The sequence below is a fragment of the Macaca fascicularis genome, chromosome 15 (genome assembly GCF_037993035.2).
Source record: "Macaca fascicularis isolate 582-1 chromosome 15, T2T-MFA8v1.1".
NCBI classification, from domain to species: Eukaryota; Metazoa; Chordata; class Mammalia; order Primates; family Cercopithecidae; genus Macaca; species Macaca fascicularis.
Window position 1 is genome coordinate 45,247,170 of NC_088389.1, and position 13,413 is coordinate 45,260,582.

The window sequence follows — 13,413 nt, forward strand, 5'->3', positions numbered from 1 at the left end:
TGCACAGCAAAGTCTGCCCTGCTTATGTTTCAAAAGTCAGAAAGCCACTTTGGAAATGGAACTATACGACTCTCTCGGAAAAAGAAAATATACTTAAAAATTCTTAAAGAGCAGCAATGTGAAAAGGTGGGGAAAGCCACTTAAGACACCTATCATTCTCCTGGTGTCTTCAGTACCAGCCACACAGACCCCGACAACTCTAGACACAGTCTTCGTTTGGCCATCCAGTCACTCCTGCCAAGGCCAGGGCACTCCACAGAGACGCTTTCCTGGTGAAAAGAGGAGGAGCAGGTGGCCCTGTTTCTTATTAACTGGACTCAGCCCAGCTACTATCAGGGATAGAGCTTGGGTTTCCGAGACTGCATCAGTCCACACTTCCTCTTTTCCATGCCCTTCCCCAGACAAGACTGTGTACAATTAATCCCATTCGCTCAGCCTGATTGACCTGATTTTTCAGGCTCAGTAAACAAGAAACTCAATACATATGCCCCACACATGGGGGGTAAAGAGTGAGCAAACAAATGTTTATTTGATATCTAACTTACATCACACAAGCTTATGTCTCCCAGTGTAATAATGTTTTATAGATGCCAGATAAATCCTTGCTATATGACATTTTTAAATTGTGCTTCAAATACAAATATATACTAAGTACTAATATACCTGCCACAGGCAAAAACAGAGTAATCTGTACTATAGTATCCCAGAGCTGTGTATGCACTGGATTTCTCATCTGGCAAAGTTAAGAGAGTATTTGATGAAGGGTGTGTATATATAAGAGACAAATCCAGGGACACTCCAGGAATTGTAAAAACTTATTTTTGTTTATAAGAACAGATACTGGACAGGTGCGGTGGCTCACGCCTGTAATCCCAACACTTTGGGAGGCCAAGGCGGAGGATGGATCATGAGGTCAGGAGATCAAGTTCCTCCTGGCCAACATGGGGAAACCCTGTCTCTACTAAAAATACAAAAATTAGCTGGGTGTGGTGGTGGGTGCCTGTAATTCCAGCTACTCGGAAGGCTGAGGCACGAGAATCACCCGAACCCAGGAGGAGGTGGTTGCAGTGAGCCGAGATCACACCATTGTACTCCAGCCTGGTGACAGAGTGAGACTCCATCTCAAAAAAAAAAGAACAGATACCATTAACTCGATAAGTGAAATATTCTGGTTCATTTTAAGGAAGTCAAGATGGCTTTCTATACTTGTTTCGGCCATAGGACCAAAAATTCAATATGTATATCCCAACTTTTTTTAAACAAAAGTCAATGTGATACAGGAGAATGAGCTGCAAATTCACAGCCAGAAGTTTTGGTTTACAGCCTCAGTTCCAATAATTTCCAACTAGTGGTCTCAGGCTAATGATCTCACATCTGACTTTATCCTATCACTGCCATCATTTCCAACTTATAGATAAGGAAATTCATACCATTTCCCTGGTCACTGAGAGATCCAAATTCAATCCTCTCTTTGAAAGTGTTTTATTAGCAATTTTATAGTGCACACATGAGAATGGGATTCACCAGAGGCTCCCTTTTCCACTGTCCACAGTTTAGTACATATCAACCCTTCACACCTGATGGGACAAGATGGAACAAGGAGAATGGGTATGTGGCAGTTTGTTACTATTCTCTGTCCTTTGGCAAGTACTTAAAGTTTTCCATCATAGTTTGTTTTTATAACTAGTTGATTCATTATTTTTTATTCCACTTCTCAAGCTGTACAATGTTTTCACGGATCTATGATCTTTCTGGTTTTACATTTTTACAACCCAATGTTGACTGACAGGATGCTCTCTGGAATTCAGGTCAGTCCCTACTTTGGGTCTTTCCTCATGGGATGCCCTAGACCTGCTCCAAAGACGGATTAATCATCTACAGATCTCCTTTGGGAAGTAGGAGGGTGCTATTTAGAGGTGGGCTTGTTCAACACTGAGCCACGTATCTTTTTCTATTGGTCATGAAGACTGAGCCTTTCACTAATCAGTGCCACTATCGTTGGAGTCTCCTGAAGCGATGTTCTCCAGCCAGTCTATGTGCAGACTGGGGAAGTTTCCGGTGTGGGCACTGGCACATTTCCTCCCGCACTACGCTCCGGATTCTGCATACAGAATTTGAGGCCAAAGTTTTTTTTGTCCTCATAGTTCCTCTTCTCGTTCACCACTGCTAGACCAAAGCCATTCTCACTCTTGTTCCTTTTATATATCATCTGCCCCTCCCTGTATTTTAAAAAGCTTTCAAATTCTTATCACTTTTGTTTTAAAATTCCACAATAACATGCTTTGGGTTGGTGATCTTTTCAATCCTTTTGCTGGGCAATTATCATGTCCTTTTAATCAGACGATTTATGTCTTTGGCTTTGAGGGATTTTCTTGTATTATTTCTTTTACAATTTCCTTCCCTCAGTCTTCCCTGTTCTCTCAAGAACTCTTATCAGTCAGATGCTGAACCTTTGGGATTAATCCCCTATGTCTCTTTTCTTTCACATTTTCAGTACTTTTGCATTTCTGTTCTACTTTCCAACTACTTTTGTTTTGTCTTACTTTAAGATTTCTTCAACTTCACCTTCCAACTTTATTATTCAGTTTTATTTCAGCAATCACGTTTTAACTTCCAAGAGCTCTAATTATCTATTACTGTTCCATGGCATCCTTGTTCTTGTTTCACAAACATTATATCTTCTTGAACTCTCAGAGAAACTAGTAAGAATTTCTTCCCAAACTGTTTGTTTAATTCACGTACTTGGTTAACCATGTGTTCCATTTATATGTCCATGATGTCAGTCCACATGTCTGATCCTGCCCACCCAGGAAGAAGGAAACTTATATCACATGCAAACAGGCAATAATCCATTACTTTCTGATAACTGCTATTACAAAGAAAGCATTCCAAATACACAAGAAGCAAGCCAGCTTACCTTCATGGAGTCAGAGTATAAAATATATTCCCTGAGCACAGGTAGGAAATCTTCTGTCATGTCATCTGTCAGCTCTTCTAAGGCTGTAGAGCAGTTCCCAATGCAAGCTGATACACCCTCCAGGGGTTCAGCCAGCTCACCCTCCAAGGCGCTCCATGTGGAGTATACAGGCCCGTATTCTCTCAGCTCCACAAGATACTCTGAATGGGGAAGAGAAACCAATTAAAATCTGGCTGGGTAGCAGTTGCTGCTATTACTAACTCAGTAATCACCACAGCCAAGAGCTCTCTACATGAACATGTGTTTCTTTGGCCATTCATTCACCTGATCCCACTCTTCTTTAAACACAACACTGTTTCTAGCACAACTGCTTAAAACTCTGACAGCTCATGTTACATCAATCCATTCCATCCCATGGATGGGAATGCCATGCCGCTGGATAATGGGCCTTATGGGGAAAAGCAGTAGCGGCCACATCCACCAAACATCTTCAAAAATAACCATACGCCGGCCAGGCGCGGTGGCTCACACCTGTAATCCCAGCACTTTGGGAGGCTGATGTGGGTGGATCACAAGGTCAAGAGATCGAGACCATCCTGCTAACATGGTGAAACCCCATCTCTACTAAAAATACAAAAAAATATTAGCCAGACATGGCGGCACACACCTGTAATCCCAACTACTCTGGAGGCTGAAGCAGGAGAATTGCTTGAACCCAGGAGGCAGAGGTTGCAGTGAACCAAGATTGCTCTACTGCACTCCAGCCTGGGCAACACGGTGAGACTCCGTCAAAAAAAAAACAAACAAACGAACAAAAGAAAATAACCACTCGCCTACCCATACTGTGAAGCAATTTTTTTTTTTTTTTAGACGGAGTCTCACTCTGTCACCCAGGCTGGAGTGCAGTGGCGTGATCTTGGCTCACTGCAAGCTCCGCCTCCTGGGTTCACGCCATTCTCCTACCTCAGCCTCCCGAGTAGCTGGGACTACAGGCACCTGCCACCATGCCCAGCTAATTTTTTGTATTTTTTTAGTAGAGACGGGGTTTCACTGCGTTAGCCAGAATGGTCTCGATCTCCTGACCTTATGATTCGCCTGCCTCGGCCTCCCAAAGTGCTGGGATTACAGGCGGGAGCCACCGCATCAGCTGCGAAGCAGTATTTTAACAGGCAACGGAGGCAGAGTTTCATATAGGTTTAGGGAGATGTTTTTAAAGGTTAAAAAAAAATCAGTCACTGGCCGGGCGCGGTGGCTCAAGCCTGTAATCCCAGCACTTTGGGAGGCCGAGGCGGGCGGATCACAAGGTCAGGAGATCGAGACCACAGTGAAACCCTGTCTCTACTAAAAATACAAAAAATTAGCCGGGCGCGGTGGCGGGCGCCTGTAGTCCCAGCTACTCAGGAGGCTGAGGCAGGAGAATGGCTGGAACCCGGGAGGTGGAGCTTGCAGTGAGCCGAGATCGCGCCACTGCACTCCAGCCTGGGCAACAGCGTGAGACTCCATCTCAAAAAAAAAAAAAAAAAAAAAAAAAAATCAGTCACAATGGATACACAATGGCATTTTAGGAAATGTTTTGATACAAGAGATGTGGTCTTACTGGCAGACTCACTCTCACTCGGGGGTCACCTCAGCCCCTCGGATCCCATCAGAATTTACTCCACACGATCCTTAGGTGTGGATGGTATCCAAAGCTATCTCCAAAACCTATGGGCCCCACATGGTATCATCAGTGGATCAAGTAGAGGGAACAAGTACAAGAAATGAGGGAAAAAATGTTGATTTATTTTGTCCCCCATAAAGAAAACCTGGCTCATCACTTGTCACCAGGAGTCTTGCCATTTCATCATGGCTTAGCAACCAGTGAATGGCAACTGCTGGGGAATCCTTCTCAGCGTGCTTCCCATGCCAGTGCGATCATTTACACTGTTCATGTCTGTCCACCCCACACGTATGTAAGGAGACAAAAGATCCCAACAATCTGCGATGCGGCAAAGCAGGTGGCCCTGAGAGGGGTGGGAAGGAAGTGGAGGCAAAAACTAGGAAGGATCAATACAGGCCCCGGCAACTGCCCCATGCAGGAGGAGTGGTTTTAAAATGAACGGGATGGAGTGGGTGAGTCAGTCACAAGTCTGAAGATTCATCAGGGTCGTAACTTTGGCAAACATAGGTCCCCATGCTGTCCTTTTGAATCATCTTTCTGCCAGAAAATGTATCTAAGTTTGTTTATTAAATTACTGTTCCCTATGGATGAAGGGCAGTTGAGTCTATGTCTCCACTTTTAAAACTAAAGTTAAGAGAGCATAAAAGAGGAAACACCTGGCGAATTAGCAGTGCTGGCCATGGGAAAAGCAAACACAAGGCTGACATAGTAGGACAAAGGATGGGGTGCAAAGGGACATTCCAGTCACACCTAACTCCTCCCCTCCTTGTATTTCTTTGATAAGCAAAAGATGGCCTAGTTCTGTCACTCTAGCATTTTGCAGTTTGATTCTCTGTAGTACACATGAATGGCATTTCTGCCAATGTGGTTGCAGGGCATAATCAAGACCTCAACAGACAGCTCACCTATTTCCTCTTTGATGATCCGCTGGGCTATTCGATCAATGGTTCCCAGTTTGAGTGCAAACGTATCTAAGTAGTCACCTATGGCGGCAAACTCAAGCGGCCGAGTCCTCAGCTTGTAGCCGCCAGTGACGTGCTTGACTGACTCGCCCATTCTGGTCAGCAATGCTATCCCTTGCTTCTTGTAGGCGTTCAGGTCCTGAGGATGATATGTGAATAAGCTCAAAGCACTCACTCACTCACATGGGCAGGACTAAATAAAACAGCTTCTAAAAGCAGCTTCAGTTTGGAAATGGAGGACTCGGGACACAAGGAGCTGAGTTAGAGGCCCTAATCACATTCACACGCGGACCCTGGACAGGACGTCATAACCACCAGACTCAGGCTCCTGTGGGTTGACACCTAGATCCCTTTCAGCAGAGCTGAATTCCAATCCTTAAATTCACTCACCGGAGCACGCTGCCCTTTAAACACAACGCTGTTTCTAACATAATGTTTTTAAAGTATCTGTTTATCCCATACAAAGTACCCTATGTTGTCTTTAGGAGCAAAACTGAAGAGCAGAGGTTCTGAGATCCATCACTCATTTATTTATACCCCAACTAAAGCCATATAAAGGGAGAAAAGGGTGGAAAGCAGGAAACAGTGAAGAAAAACATTTCTAGAAAACTCAGGCCTAGGATGGATGCTGTAAACAGCAAAATATTTTAACCCTGGATTTCTTGAAGGCAAAACTGGAAATATGCTGAGTTTCATAACCCATTGTATCTAAATATAGGCACGGTGGCTCATGCCTGTAATCCCAGTACTTTGGGAGGCTAAGGTGGGCAGATCACTTGAGGTCAGGAGTCCAAGGCCAGCCTGGCCAACATGGTGAAACCTCGTCTCTACTAAAAGTACAAAAAAAAATTAGCTGGGCGTGGTGGCGTGCACCTGTAGTCCCAGCTACTCAGGAGGCTGAGGCATGAGAATCACTTGAACCTGGAAGGCGGAGGTTGCAGTGAGTTGAGATCGTGCCACCGCACTCCAGCCTGGGCAACCAAGCAAGACTGCCTCAAAAAAGGAAAAAAAAAAAAAAAAAACCTTTTAGCCTGCCTGATAAAACAAGCTTCCTCCTATCATCAAACCCTAAGAGGAATCTATACCATCTTCAGGTTGTCCTGTGTCAGCTACTGAAAGGGTAGCTTCCAAAATGGTTTTACAGAAGGTACAGGTGTCTGTTCCTCATATCCACCCTCAATACAAACAGAATGTTAATTCCCAGACTTAGAAGGGGATGACTAGAGGGAGATAAAGGAACCCAGAACAAGGACAGCTTTCTGGTGACGTGGCCTGATGCAGAGGATAGAGCAGGGGACGCGGAATTCACGGCTAACATGGCCCGACAGTCCCTCCGCATTTGATGTACAATTTCAGGCTAAGGTCTCTATAGTATCTGAGTGTAGGCTCCTTTTGAATTCACTTCCTTCTTCGTTTCCTTCTTCAGGCCTTCATTTTTGCTCTTGACCCACCCTTTCCTATTGAGGTTTCAGTGTGTATATATATATATATGTTTTTGTCCACAGTTCCTGGCTTATAACCTCCACAGCCCTTGTTCCAGTCTTTTCACTCTAATGTTGGGTGTGTTAAGCCTCAGGAAACAGAATCTCTCTGACCTTCTCCTGCCCTCCTTTCACCTGCCCCAAGGCAGCACTCGACTCTTCCCCAGGCTTTCTGACTATGGGTCATAAGGCCCTCATTCCAGACAGGGTCCCTCTCCGCACCCTGGAGGATGGAATGCTGCTGTCACGAAGCTTCCACAAAAACCCAAGAGAGCTGGGTTCAGAGAACTTCTGGAGAGCTGAATGTCTGCAGTTTCCTGAAGGGTGGTACACCCAGGGAGGGCATGGAAGCTCCACGTCCCTTCCCCCACGCCTCGCCCAATGCCAATCTTCATCTGTATCCTTTGTGATATCCTTTATAGTAAGCTGGTAAATGTGTTTCTCTGAGTTCTGTGAACTGCTCCAGCAAATTAATGGAACCCGAAGAAGGGGTCACGGGAAGCCCAACTTGAAGCTGGCTGGTCAGAAGTTTTTGAGGCTTGAACTTAATGTCTGACATCTGGAAGCTCTCAGTCTTGGGGACTGAGTCCCCAGTCTGTGGGATCTGATGCTATGTCCAGGTAAATAATGTGTGAATTAAACTGGTGGACATCCAGCTGGCAATTGCTGCTTGGTGTTTGGGAAAAATCTGCTCCCACCCCCACCCTGCAATTTGGTGACAGAAGTCTTCTTCTGTGACCTTCCCCAAAACAAGGGGCTTGCCCTACCAATGATCCCCTCTCCTGTCTGTATCCTCAACTTCTAATCCCTCAGCATGTAAAATACACCCAAGGCTGACCCATCTTTTTTTTTTTTCTTTAGACGGAGTCTCGCTCTGTCGCCCAGGCTGGAATGCAGTGGTTAGATCTCAGTTCACTACAAGCTCCGCCTCCCAGGTTTACGCCATTCTCCTGCCTCAGCCTCCCAAGTAGCTGGGACTACAGGCGCCCGCCACCTCGCCCGGCTAGTTTTTTGTATTTTTTACTACAGACGGGGTTTCACTGTGTTAGCCAGGATGGTCTCGATCTCCTGACCTCGTGATCTGTCCGTCTCGGCCTCCCAAAGTGCTGGGATTACAGGCGTGAGCCACTGCGCCCAGTCAACCCATCTTAAAAACAGCAGCAATCTCCTCTAGTTTCTCTCCACCTCTCTCCTTCCCTTCAGAGTCAGGCTGCCTGAGAGAGTGTTCACTATATAACTGACTGTATTTGATGTACAATTTCAGGCTAAGGTCTCTATAGTATCTGAGTGTAGGCTCCTTTTGAATTCACTTCCTTCTTCAGGCCTTCATTTTTGCTCTTGACCCACCCTTTCCTATTGAGGTTTCAATGTGTATATATATATAGGTTTATATATAACTGTCCATATATATTATATATAATATATACAATATATATATATTATAACTGTCCACCTACTCTCCTGCCTGTGAACATGTGCATGATCGTGTGAATGGTTTACAGCTTTGTGGCGCTACTAACAATGCTGCTGTGAACACTCATGCAGGTGCACCCTCTTTAGAAAACGCAAGTCTCTTTAGGGAATAAACCAAGACAAGGATGGCCAAGTAGGTCTAGAGATTCCATCTTGTCCTCCCACATTCTAGACAAGAAACATCCTCAAAGGCTCGAGGCCTTCACAAGACTATAACTGAAGCCTCAGAGCCCTTGGAATTACCTCTGCAGACAGCATTTTTATGAGTGGGACTAGAGTCAAATGGGCTCACTGGACTGCACAGGCTCCGCTTCGAGTAGAGCTGTGAAAGGGTGTCCCAGTTAACCAAGTTAATTTACATGTTGAATAAAGTTATTTAGTAGTATCTATCTGATTGCTGTACCCACTCTGCCAAAGATGAAAATATTGACTTGTATATAGTTGCTATTGAGCGTCCCCATTTCTCCCAGCATTACTGGCTGCTGCTGCTGCTGCTTTTTAATATATAGAGATGGGGTCTCACCATGTTGCCCAGGCTGGACATGAACTCCTGAGCTCAGGTGATCTACCTGCTTTGGCCTCCCAAAGTGCTGGGTGTTACAGACATGAGTCACTACACACAGCCTTATTGGCTTCTTCTTAAGGACACTTCTAATTGGTTGATAAGCTCATGTCATCACAAGGAAAAGGAAGAGCGTCTCTGCATTCCCTAAGGTAGAACATGTAAGTGGCTCATCTAAGAACAAGATCAAGTTATTCAAGGTATGTTAAAGGAAAAAACGAGGCAGCTGGAAGAGGGGGAATAGGCTGCTGACATTTAATGGGCACAGAGTTTCAGATCTGCAGGACGCAAACGTTCTGAAGATGAGCTGCATAACTAATTTAAATATACTTAACACTACTGAACTGTACACTTAGAAATCGTTAGGATGGTAAATGTTATGTGTATTTTATCACAATTTTTTAAAATTTTAAAGAAAAGATAAGGCTGTTTAGCACATTTTGTTCAGCAAGTGGTACTGAACTAGGGCTAGAATTTGTTCTGTTTAAAGCTAGCTTTCCTGTATTCACTCATACGGAGTTGGATTTTGATCGAGGCAGTAAAGGACCTTATAATTTTTAAGTCATTTTCATACTGCTTGGCCCACAGATAGATAAATATCCTCCTCTCTCTCTCTGTCTCTGTCTCACACACACACCCTCTTTCCTACTTATTCTTCACGCACATTCCTAACAACCAGGGGTCCAAGCTTTTCCCTCCCTCTTTTTTGTTCAGTAAACATGACTGTACTTGAGGGCTTTCTGGAAAATGGAGTGAATTGTGCTTGGGGGAGAGAGTGAGTTGTGCTTTTGGAGAACAGGATGTATTGTACTTTGAGTACGAGTTGAAGGAATTATACCTAAGGATCAGTTCGCCAGGAAATACTTATTTTTAAGAAGTGTACCAGTCCAACCTGTAGGCAGGGAAAGCCTCTGGGAAAAAGAGACGCTGAATTGGAATGTTGTCAATAAGGCTAAGGCTCAATGCCAACTGAGGTTATAAAACACAACTAAAGGACTCTGTCATGTGGCTTCCATTGAGGGAAGAATGGCACACTTTCTGAAGTCTTTAATATCAACTAATGTTATCTATAACTATTTCTCAATTTTGCAGATTTGAAAAATAGAAAGTATCCGGACCACAATACCCTTGCCAACATGGAACATGTTACATATGGCCTGAACATGGGAACATGATACCTGAAACCAAACAGATGGGACTGGAGGGAAGCTAGCAGGAGGGTCTGAGCACGTGACCCCATTTCTGCAGACAGCGGGAGGGCAGCACCTCGGGTTTTCTGGCCGGTTCTGCCAACGGGGAAGTGTAGTGAAAGGCTAGTGGACAACCAACTTGAGTTTGAATACACAGAATCTGGCAGCTGTGTGGGACCCAAATGCTTTATCTGGCAAATGTCCACCTGAAAGGAACATGGCTGCAGATAAGTAACAATCAGGCAGTCTGATACACAGGGATGTATCAGTCTGATACTCAGCAGCCACAAAGACCCAACTTGAGATCCTAGTGACACTACCTGAACAAGGACAAGTTCCCGGAACTTGAGTTTCCTTGTCTGCAAAATGCAGCTGCAAGTAATCACTCAAAGTGCCCTTATGAAGAACACCCTCACCAAACACTCAAATGTTCCTTCTCTTCCGTGCCCATTGTTGGTCAGACTGGCCTCACCCAGTCATATTGCCAAGTGTTTAAAGAAACACTTAGCTCTGCTTTTGGCAGAGCAAATATTCTAACTTCCTCTGCTGCTGTAAGTGGGTGGGGTCCTCGATGGGGGTGGAGATAGATTTCCTAAATATTAACATAGAATCCATCTATACGGATTTGCTAATGCAAAAAAAGCATGCTAATGCACATAGGTACCCAAAAAAAGACCAATTTTACGACAACCCTGTTATAGTGAACCATTCGCTCATGAAGGTGGCTTCTGAAAGATCAAAACAGCTTTTTTTTTTTTTCTTAAAGAGATAGGGTCTCACTCTGTCACCCAGGCTGCAGTGCAGTGGAGTGGTACGATCATAGCTCACTGAAGCCTCAAACTCCTGGGCTCAAGCTATTCTCCTGCCTTAGCCTCCCGGGTAGCTGGGACTACAGGCGCACAACATCACACTCGGCTATTTGTTAAAAGTTTTTGTAGAGACCGAGTCTTGCTCGGAACAGCTTTTAGCAAAGAGCCCCAAGAATGGTAATATGGGAGAAGAGTATGTAAACTTCCGCCCTTACCTTCGCAGTAAGGAAAACATTAAAGTGTTCATTGAAAGAGAGCACAGGATGATCCGTAATTCTTTTTAGAAATTTATCCAAAGCTTTTCTTCTGGTCTCCACAAACTCTTCTGAAAAACGATCCACAACACCTTTTACCACAAACTTCTCGGGAAGAGGCTATAAAGACACAAAGAAAAAAATCAGAGTCACGGATGAGATGGTGCGAGGAAAAACCACTAGGCTGGCACACAGTTCTGTTACCCTCTGTCCAAGAAAAGTATTTCTTAATCAGGCAGATCTTCATGTAGTCATTAACATAAAGATTTCTGAAAAATACACATGGAGTAAATGTCCTGTCAATTTTATAATGCAAGGAATAAAACACTAAATATAGTCTCTGAAATACATAAAAGTAGATATTTATCGAGTAAATTCAACAGTAATTTTTACATTGCTTGATGTAAATATGGTATGATGGAAAAGTTATGGCAAGAAGAAAAGAAAAGAGGAGAGGGGAAGAGAGGACAGGGGAGGGGAGGGGAGGGGAGGGGAGGGGAGGGGAGGGGAGGGAGGGAGGAAGGAAGGAAGGAAGGAAGGAAGGAAGGAAGGAAGGAAGGAAGGAAGGAAGGAAAGAAGGAAAGAAGGAAAGAAGGAAAGAAGGAAAGAAGGAAAGAAGGAAAGAAGGCAAGAAGGCAGGCAGGCAGGTAGGCAGGCAGGCAGGCATCAACCACGTAAAAATTTATTTAAATATTTTAAGCTTCTGCTCCCAGTACTTCATTCCCCATTCATATTTGGTGAATGAATAAATTAGGTAAATTCATGTATCTAAAAAAAATACCTTTTATGAGCCAATTTTTTGGTTTAGGTTTATACTAAAAAATTCTTTAAAATGTAATTTCCTTTATTCCCCTTACTCAAATACATTTCTCTATTATACTGACTTAGAGCCAATACTGTCGGCAATTTAAAACTACCTGCCTACCAAGGGATCTTTGAGCTTTTAATCTGTTTCCATAGCAGTTCGATCAACTGCTTGATTAAAAAGCCTTCTTTATTATTACTACCACAGAGAAAAGAAGTATCTGCCATGCACCTGTTTTAAAATATTTGAGCTATGAAATATTTTAAAAATTGTACACTTAAAAAATAGGTCACTAAATCTAATAGATATTTCTCTAAAGAAGATATCCAATGGCCAAGAAGCACATGAAAAGATGCTTAACATTAGTAGTCATCAGGGAAATGGAAGTCAAAACCATCATGAGATGCCATTTCATACCTACTAGGATAGCCATAATCTTAAAAAAAAAAAAAAAAAAAAAAAAAAAAAAAAAAAAAAAACCAGCGTTGGTGAGGATGTGGAGAAATAGAACCTTTATACATTGCTGATGGGAATGTAAAACATGCAGCCACTGTGGAAAACAGTTTCGTGGTTCCTCAATAAGTTAAATACAGAATTACCCATTTAACTCAGCAATTCCACTCACACGTTTATGCCCAAAAGAACTGAAAGCAAGGCTGGGCGTTGTAATCCCAGCACTTTGGAAGGCCGAGGCGGGTGGATTGCCTCAGCTCAGGAGTTTGACACCAGCCTGGGCAACATGGTGAAAACCCATCTCTACCAAAAATATTAAATATAAAAACAATTAGCTGGGCATGGTGGCTTGCAGCTATAGTCCCAACTATTCAGGAGGCTGAGGTGGGAAGACAGCTTAGGCTCACAAGATGGGGAGGCTGCAGTGAGCAGAGACTGCACCACTGCACTCCAGCCTGGGTTACAGAGTGAGACCTCATCTCAAACAAACAAACAAACATTTTTAAAAACTTTAAAAAAAGAATTGAAAGCAGGTGCTCAAACAAAATTTTGTACACAAATAGTCATGACAGCCCTGTTTACAATGGCTACAAGGTAGAAGCAATCCAAATGTCCATCAACATGTGAATGGGCAAACAAAATGTGGCATATCTATGCAATGGACTATTATTTGGTCATTTTAAAAAAAGTACTAAAACATGTTGCATCGTGGAAAAACCCCAAAAACATTATGGTAAATGAAAGAAGCCAGATACAAAAGTCCATATATATGATTCCATTCACGTGAAATGTCCAGAATAGGCAAACCCATAGAGACAGAAAGCAGATGAGTGGTTGCCAGGGGCTG

General features: G+C 43.6%; 1 protein-coding gene across 3 annotated transcripts in view; it reads right to left on the minus strand.

Annotated features, from left to right (window-relative positions):
* Positions 1-13,413, minus strand: part of SNX30 (sorting nexin family member 30) — a 125,840-nt gene that overhangs the window by 36,266 nt on the left and 76,161 nt on the right. For all 3 annotated transcript variants that reach the window (XM_065530198.1, XM_005581045.4, XM_074016801.1), the window contains exons 4-6: positions 11,270-11,428; positions 5,483-5,678; positions 2,918-3,117 (exon numbers count right to left, since the gene is read on the minus strand). In XM_065530198.1, the coding sequence (XP_065386270.1) occupies positions 2,918-3,117; positions 5,483-5,678; positions 11,270-11,428 (555 nt within the window). The remainder of the gene's footprint in view (positions 1-2,917; positions 3,118-5,482; positions 5,679-11,269; positions 11,429-13,413) is intronic.